Source organism: Equus asinus, chromosome 17 (genome assembly GCF_041296235.1).
Source record: "Equus asinus isolate D_3611 breed Donkey chromosome 17, EquAss-T2T_v2, whole genome shotgun sequence".
NCBI lineage: Eukaryota > Metazoa > Chordata > Mammalia > Perissodactyla > Equidae > Equus > Equus asinus.
This window is the reverse complement of record NC_091806.1, coordinates 36,804,298-36,812,973: the sequence shown is the minus strand read 5'-3', so window position 1 is coordinate 36,812,973 and position 8,676 is coordinate 36,804,298. Positions and strand designations below refer to the sequence as shown.

Below are 8,676 nucleotides of genomic sequence, written 5' to 3'. Positions count from 1 at the left end.
TATTGGAGCTTTAAAAATAAGACTGTATAAGTTCTAGGTCACATCCAACTGTTAGGAAGTCACAGGGAGTGAAAGACAATGAAGATCCTTAAAACTAAGTCTCTACACATACTGAATGGTTGTGTCCCTGTTGCCTACTGCATGTCTGGACACCACAGTCCTATCTTTCATCCCATTGCCTGGACACCAAGAACTTCTACAGTATTTCACGTTTGTGCCCTGCTTGCTGTCAATTGCTCTTTAAGGACTATGTTCTATCCGCTTAATTTCTTGCTGGTGTTCCTTCTCAATATCGTTGTGCCAGGTAGCTGATCCTTTGTGCCTGTGCCATCTTGCTATACTCGTCTATTTATGGTTGAAGCATGACAATATGTGACAGCTAATATTTTAAGAAAATATCTCAATTATATTCTTGCAGCTTGATCCACAATCTGTAATCAGGCTATCCCCTTTCAGAAAGCATGAGTCTTCTCTTCAGTCTTCTCATGGATGACTTCATCTCGTGGTTCCTCAGGGTGTAAATCATGGGGTTCAGAACAGGGATGATGACAGTGAAGGTGATGGAGACAGCTCTGTCCATGGGGAGGGCAGTGAAGGGCCGGGCATAGACATAGATGCAGGGAACAAAGTGCAGTGTCACCACAGTGATGTGGGCTGTGCAGGTACAGATGGCTTTCTTCCTGCCTTCTCCAGTTTGAGTTCTCAGCATCATCAAGAGCACTGTGTATGACACAAGAAGAAGGACAAACCACAGGGTAGTGACCAGGCCATTGTTGGAAATCATTAAAAGCTCAATGACAAAGGTGTCAGTGCAGGCGAGTTTGAGCACCTGCGGGACATCACAATAGAAGCCATCAACAACATTAGGTCCACAGAAGGGGAGGGGTAGCAAAAGGGAAATATGCACAATGGAGTGGACAAAGCCCCCCATCCAGGAAGCCACAATGAGGGCAGTGCATCTCCCCCTACTCATGATGGTCACATAGTGCAGGGGCTTGGAGATGGCCATGTAGTGATCAAAGGCCATCACAGAGAGAGAAAAAATGTCTGCTCCACTGAGGAGGTGGAAGAAAAACATCTGTGTGATGCAACCGTTGAAGGAGATGGTCTTTCTCCTTGACAGAAGGTCTGCTAGGACCTTCGGAGCAGTGATGGAGGAGAAGCAGATGTCCAAGACAGAGAGATTGCGGAGCAGGAAGTACATGGGTGTGTGAAGGCGAGGCTCACAGGCCACAGTGATCATGATGGCAACATTTGCTAACACAGTTGTTACATAAATCACAGCTAAAAATAAAAATAAGAGCAAGCTTAACTCTTGAGACTGGGTAAGGCCACAAAAAATGAATTCAGACACCCTGGTATGATTTCTCAGGGCCATTGGATGATATTTCCTCCTCCAAGTACAGCTTGGAAAGAAATAATATTACTTAGGTAATGAAATCAAAGTTTTACCTCATACAGAAAATGAACATACATAAATATATCTTATTCTTCATGAACTATCTGTGTTACCAGGGAAATCACTCAGTTCTACTTGCTTCAGTTCCCTCATTAGTACAAGTTGAGTTTTGAGCTAGATCATTTGCTTTCCTACCGTACTTGATTGGGGACTTTGTGATCTTTTAAAGTTCACCCCTAGAAGTTGCTGAGGAAGAGATCTAAGGAAGGCTTTATGGAAAGAATTATGGGTTCCCTACATCTTCGTGAATCAGAGCAGCTCTGATTTTATTCAAGTTTCACTTTGTATCTATGGCTTAAAAGCCTTTGGAATAAATCAACCCTCAAATGCCTTTCAGTAACAAGATGATATGGGTCAATTTGAACAGCATATTATTGTTTTAAAAGCTACTGCACACTTAATTACAATAAAATTTCCTAATATCCCTCTGAGTTTAGGGAGAAAGCTGTTATTCCCACTTTAATAATACCAAAACTGAAATCAATAAGTATAAGCCAATTTTCCAAAGTAATTCAGAAAACCAGTGGCAGAGAAAAAGTAACACAGTTTTCTTCTGTCTCTTAGTTCTAGGATCTTTCCATTATACCACACTGCCTGCCAGTTTCAAAATATATAAATCCATGAATAATTTGTGTAAGGAACACTCTACAGAACTTTCAGTGGTGAGTTTTATTAGCTCCTCAATTTCCTCTTTCCATCAATGGAATTTTAGACCTTGCAGAAATGACATCTTCTCTTCAATGTTTTATTTCATTTCATAGATACTAAGAGGTCAAGGGTAAATGATGAATTTAACACAAAGAAGTTGACAAAGATGGTGATGGAGATGATTATGTTCACAAAGGTCCAGACATGCATACATAGAGAACGAGCATGAAATTCAAGGTTACCACAGAAATGTAGGCAGTACAGGTAAATGTGAATTTCCTCCTGTGCCCTTCCTATAAAAGATAAACAGTTTCTAGTGAGCTTGGGATTTTCACTTTCTGATGGAGTAAAATAAACACAAGATGGAAGCAATGGTTGTTCCCCATCCCTGAGGGTTGGTAGGTTCTCTTACTATAGAGTCGTGGCTGAGGAGGAAGGGGCAGATCCAACTTAGAGGATTTTTATTTCCTTGTATTTTTCCCGTATGAGTCAGGAGTAAGCAACCTTTGGTTGTTTGAAGATCAATTAAGGAAAAATAAAGTTCTTAAGAGGCCCAAGTGACAAGTATAAGATCACGCAGGAAGCTAGTGATGGAGTTAGACTTTGACATTCAGCCCATGTCATTTCAATAATTTATAAGAAGATTTATGATGGTGGCAGTGGTCACAAAGTTAACTCAGAGTTATAGGTAAAAGCCATCCTCAGCCTAAGCATCTGCCTGAATCACCTGGCATTACCTTATTGATAGATGGTCACTGTCCAGATCAGTGCCCAACTGGGAAGCATCATGATTGGTCTGTGTAAAAACAAACTTTGGGAAGGTAAGAGTCTTGAAAAACTATGTGGATAAATAAGCCCAAAACACATGTTGCCTCTCATTTGCTCTGGAGAATTTGATGACTTGTCTTGTTTTCCCAGTTTATTCAGTCTCTGAGGGCACACTTACCTCCACAGCATGTACTGATAGGCAGTATGTTTTATCCAAAAGACTTATATTGAGCCACCCACATGCAAGAGACCTGGGCACTGTTAAAACTCTCCTGAGGGTACTACTCTTTTCACTTCTCTCAATTTGTCCCATTCTCCTCATCCTCACTTAAACCTTTATCACTTCTCCTCAGATTGTTTCAGGAGTTCTGTAACTGGTCTCCTTTTCTTCGGTGTAGTTTTCTCTAATTCATCCTCTCTGTTGTTTGCAGAAATATCTTCACAAGTCATAAATGGGACCACTTATTCCCTTGCTGGAAAATTTCTAGTAGTTCCCTATTGCTTATAGAATAAAGATTAAACTTTTCTTATAGCATCCAAGACTTCCCTCCATCTTCGATATTATCTAGTGCCCTGTTTCCTTTGATTCTGTTTCAGGTGTTTCAATGTTATACACATTCTTATGCCTTTGGATCTGTGATCTTGTTGCTCCCTCTACCTACCGTATCCTCCCTACTCTCAGAATCTCCCATCTATCCATCTTCACAAACACTGACCTTTCGACACTCGGGTCCAGAGACTCCTCTTCTGTGAAAACTTCCCTGACACCCCTTTGTGACTCATTCCCTGCACTGACTTCTCTTCTGGTATTTTTAACAGTTTCTTCTAATTATATGTCTCTTTTCCCTTAGCACACTATAATTTCCCTATTATACCTCAAGTTCATCCTGTCTGCTCAGTATTTCATCCATCAAATCTTCACTTAGTATGGGGCATGCGTTAGGTGCTCAATAAATGTTTTGTTGCTGTTTTAAAGATTGACACCTGAGCTAACATCTGTTGCCAATTTTCTTTTTTTCCCTTCTTTTCCCCAAAGCCCCCAAGTACATAGTTGTATATTTCAGTTGTGAGTGCCTCTGGTTGTGCTGTGTGGGATGCTGCCTCACCGTGGCCTGAGGGGTGCCATGTCCATGCCCTGGCTCTGAACACGGCAAACCCCTGGACTGCCCAAGCAGATTGCATGAACTTAACCACTCGGCCACAGGGCCAGGCCCTCAATAAATGTTTCTTAAATTTATAAATCTAGCTGGTAAGTGCACATCATTACTTATAAGCATTGGCATTGGAATGTGAGTGAGGGAGAAGGATCTTGATGAACACAGGCTAAGAAACTCTTTTGTTAACATCTTTGACATGGCCTGAGGGATGCCAGATAGAGATTTGTTTTCTGATCCAGGCTATAAAACACCTTTGTGACCTTGAGAAAGTCACATTGCCTCTCTGTTCCTTGGATCCTCAGTTGTAAAATGTGAGGGCAATCTAACGTGATGTGGTGTAGGGCAATGTTAAGAGTTTTCAGGTAGGGCAAATTTGGGTTGGAATTTTGCCTCTTCCTCATTTGTTACATGGAGCAAGTTCTTTATTTTCCTTCAATTTATTCCTCTGCAAACTGGGAAGCATACCACTTACTTCAATGGGTGGCATAAGGAGTAACTATGATCATGTTTGTAAAGTACCAAGATCAGAGTGGACATTCAATTAACTTGATTCATTTCCCTTTTTCCTGAAAACAGAATCTGACCTGCCTATCATGAGGGTTATTTATGAAGACATATGTAGAATATTCTATTGAATAGCAATAAAATGCGATTCAATAGAAGTACAACTTCTCTTTGAACCAACTTAACTATTTTTGTTTCCATGAACTTGCATGAATTAACCAAGTGGACTTGAGCCTTCAGCTCTGGGTCATTGGGTTCAGGAATAAGACAGGCTCTGGATCAAAGGCTAAAGAGACCCAGTGAGTCATGGGCAGTGTATGGAAATAGGGTTGCCTTTGAAACCTCCACAGTTTTTAAGATAAGTTGAGGTTAAGATTATGTTTTTGAAGGAAGCACCAATGTTGTGGAAAGAGGCTCCATGATCCCATGGACGAACCCTAAGCTAGAATAAAATCTGCTCCTTATATGCAACTCAATTGTTCCATCAAATACGAGCTGCTTTCTCTTTTACCATGCTGACTCCATCTCTGTGGCTCCTTCTTCTTAAGGAGACATTCCTCCTTTTCCAGTATTTAAAATCTACTTCTTTGTTTTCCGTTACTAAAATTTTCAGATATTTTTGCAATATCTTATACACTAGGTACATTTTCATGCACATCCTATCCAAGTATAATCCACAATGTCTCACACTCTGACAGTTCAATGTTCTTACCCAAATCCTTCAGTATCCAAGCTGGAATTTATGCCATCTGAGACTGGATAGCTGGGCCTCAGTGTATATGGTTCTGGGGAAATATCATGTTAGAAGTTGAAGTCCTTCTGCAGGTTAGTTACATTAGACTTCGGTATCTTCTCTTAAAACTTCACATTGGAAAGGGCAGACTCAGGGAGTTACATCATCATGGCTCTTCATCTGGTCCCAAAGCATCCCTATCACATACAGTAGTCCCTTAGGCTCAAGCCTAATATGAGAATTACCAAAGGGAATTTTATTATATCTGAGTGTGGAAATAGAATGGACATTCTTATGACAGTGTTGGAGTTCCAGTGGGAGTTATTAAATATTTTCCAAGTCATTATTGGACACAAATCCACGCATATGTGCACACACATACATATGCATGCACTTACAGACACACACAAACAAAGATGCCCACGTTTCTATGCTTTCCAAATTCTTGCAAGGCCCCAGAAGACATATGCTATTTATTCTGTGATTCTTTGAATTTTGGGGAAACATGTTAATAGAAATATCTAATGCCATATTATCATTCATTCTCAGTGTGGGCAATGTGACCAAGGGGGCAAAAATTGGTTATTGGTAGCCAAAAAATCTTAGATATTGCAATGATGTGTGGTCCTTCAAAGATCTTTGGTGTGTAAAAAGATATACAGTATATCTTTGGTATTACATTTTCTTGTGGGAAAGCAATTAGTAAAAACACCTAATAAAGCTCCTTGGGGGGGGGCAATAATTTTAAAAAGTTTGAGAAGCACTGCCATGTGGTTAAGAGTCTTGGCCCAATGTCTCTGTCTTGTAGGACTCAGAGAAAATCACAAATGTATGTCATCTACTAGGACTATTTTGCAAGTATTAATGCATCATAACAATTTCAAAAGAATGGTCTATATGTTGAAGTTTCCTGAGATTTCTTATTCCTCTTGGCCAATTTTTTAATGACTTTTGGAGGCTGAAGGGTAGAATTTGAAGCAGGAATAAAGAGAGAAGGGAGATTTATTGTCTCTCTACATAATTACATTTTTAGAATCGTCCTCTTGGGAGAGAGGTGTATTACAAAGAAGACCCAGTGGCTATTCCTAAATGGCCCTGCCTACAATGTGTTTCTTTTCTCTCCTGCTACAAAAAATGGATCTTGAGTGTGTGAAAAGGTATTTTTTTTTTTACCAGTGATTTATCTTGAATTGTCTGTGCATATATAGACAAAACTATAGTTTTGCTCCAGCTATAAAAGCCCTGGGAGTGAAGTGGAGAGAAGATAGAGGGAATAAAGAAGTTTAAGTTAACAAAAAATAAATTATCTTTGTGGATTTTGTGCAGATATAGCCCCAATTTGTACAAGTACTTTTGAGATTAATTTGAGTGAGAAAATCAGTAGAATGGATCTGAGAATAGTGAAATATATTGAAATATGTTGAAGATTCTGTACTCAAAATATTAAATCAAGAAGTGATTTTAATAATCAACTGGGAATAATCAGAGAAGGCAGAGAAATCTCAGAGACACTAGAGAAAGCATGTGAGAAAGAAATACATCCATATTCTGTATATATGCACATTTAGGAATATTATAACAGGGAAATTGTTTGTATGCCTGATTAATTCCAGGAGCAATGCTAATTTTTGCAACTATCATCCTCTCAACATTTGTAATTCTTTACTCTCTTGGCAACCTTGTGAGGAGACAATGTTATTTCCATATTGCAGGTGGTAAAAGTGAGGTAAAGTATGTTGGCATGAGAGTTACAGATTACAACAAAATAGCATTAGGTTATTGATTTTAGTCTTATACCTCATTCCTCTCCCCAGTCTGCAAGCCCAATATCTCATGTTGTTCAACCTCATCTCTTCTTTTTGTTTCTATATTCCCTCTAATAGAGTTAAGCGTCTATGAGGATGTAGAGAAATGACTGTGGAGAAAAGAGATAGCTGTCTCTTACTCCCAGGATAGCGGTTTGAGAAAAACTAATCAGAGTTAGATTTCCATCTCAATCTGACTGCTCACCCCAGTTTACTGCTCTCAGAAAACCCAATCCTTCTCTGAAGTCTCTTCATGGCTGATTTCATCTCTTGGCTCCTCAGAGTGTAGATGATGGGGTTCACCATGGGGGTGATGACCGTGTTATTGATAGACACAGCTATGTCCATGGGCAGTGTAGTGAAGGGCCGGCAGTAGATGTAAATGAAAGGCACAAAGTGAAGAGTCACCACCAGGATGTGGGAGGTGCAGGTGGTGAGGGCCTTGTGCCGGCCCTCCCCAGAGTGAGATCTCAGCATCACCAGAATAATAGTGTAGGACCCCAGGAGCCCGAGGAACCACAGGAGTGTCACCAGCCCATTGTTAGAGATCATAAGGAGTTCCAGAGCAAAGGTGTCAGTGCAGGCCAGTTTAACCACTTGGGGCGCATCACAGTAGAAGGCATCTAGGACATTGGGACCACAGAAGGGGAGTGGAAGTAAGAGAATTATCTGGACAATTGAGTGCAAACCACCACCCACCCAAGAGGCGACCACCAAACCCACCCACATCGATCTCCTCATAATGGTCACATAATGCAGAGGTTTGGCAATTGCAAGGTATCTGTCATAGGCCATCACAGAGAGGAAAAAAATATCTGCCCCACCAGCAAAGTGGAAGAAGAAGATCTGTACCATGCAGCCATGGTAAGAGATGGTTTTCCTCTCTGATAAAAGATCCACCAGGAACTTGGGAACGGTGACAGCTGAGAAAACAATGTCCAGGACTGATTTGTTCCTCAGGAGAAAGTACATGGGAGTGTGGAGGTGGGACTCACAGGTGATGGTCAGCACAATGAGTGTGTTACCCAGCACAGTTGTTACATACACAGCAAGGAAGACCACAAACAAGCAAAACTCTAGCTCCCGGAAGCGAGTGAGTTCCAGGAAGACAAATTCCTTCACAGTGGTGTGGTTGCTCTGGCCCATGATGGGGACTACCCTCTGCTAGGTCTACCTTAGGAGAAGATATGTTAGGATTAGGAGTATGCAGTCATGAGGCGGCAATATCATTTATCATATATTGTTATAAGGCTCTTGCAAGTATCCAGATCATAACGACTACTCAGAAAAACCGTGCTAGAGTCTCCCTTTTCATTGTGTGGAAACTCTTTATCCTGGTGATTTTCCTTTCTTGTTGTAAAACCCTAGGTTGACAAGAAGAACTCCTATGTCCTTACTCTGACTAGAGGGAGATGGAAAGGCTATGGTCATTTGACCATGGCTTATTTTCTATCCTGCAGAAATAACTTCTTTACATGTATGCAAAGCTTTATAATTTACTAAAAGCTTTCACCTGCAACATTTCATCTTGATTTTGATTCTTGTGGTGTCTCTGTGGGCTCTGTAGAGTAGTTATGATTATCTCCATTTTACATAGGAGAA

The 8,676-nt window shown here is 40.5% G+C and overlaps 2 protein-coding genes across 2 annotated transcripts; both read right to left on the bottom strand.

Moving 5' to 3' along the window:
- Window positions 1–442: 442 nt before the first annotated feature.
- Window positions 443–1,243, bottom strand: LOC139040695 (olfactory receptor 4D11-like). Its single transcript, XM_070487447.1, has one exon. It carries the CDS (start codon window positions 1,241–1,243, stop codon window positions 443–445), a length of 801 nt encoding a protein of 266 aa, XP_070343548.1.
- Window positions 1,244–7,275: 6,032 nt separating this feature from the next.
- On the bottom strand, window positions 7,276–8,220 carry LOC139040776 (olfactory receptor 4D6-like). The gene has a single exon (XM_070487783.1). The coding sequence runs from the start codon at window positions 8,218–8,220 to the stop codon at window positions 7,276–7,278; it is 945 nt and encodes a 314-aa protein (XP_070343884.1).
- Between the last annotated feature and the right edge of the window lie 456 nt (window positions 8,221–8,676).

Excerpts from the sequence above, each read along its gene's own strand:
- LOC139040695 (XM_070487447.1), bottom strand. The coding sequence starts at position 1,243 with ATGATCACTGTGGCCTGTGAGCCTCGCCTTCACACACCCATGTACTTC.
- LOC139040776 (XM_070487783.1), bottom strand. The coding sequence starts at position 8,220 with ATGGGCCAGAGCAACCACACCACTGTGAAGGAATTTGTCTTCCTGGAA.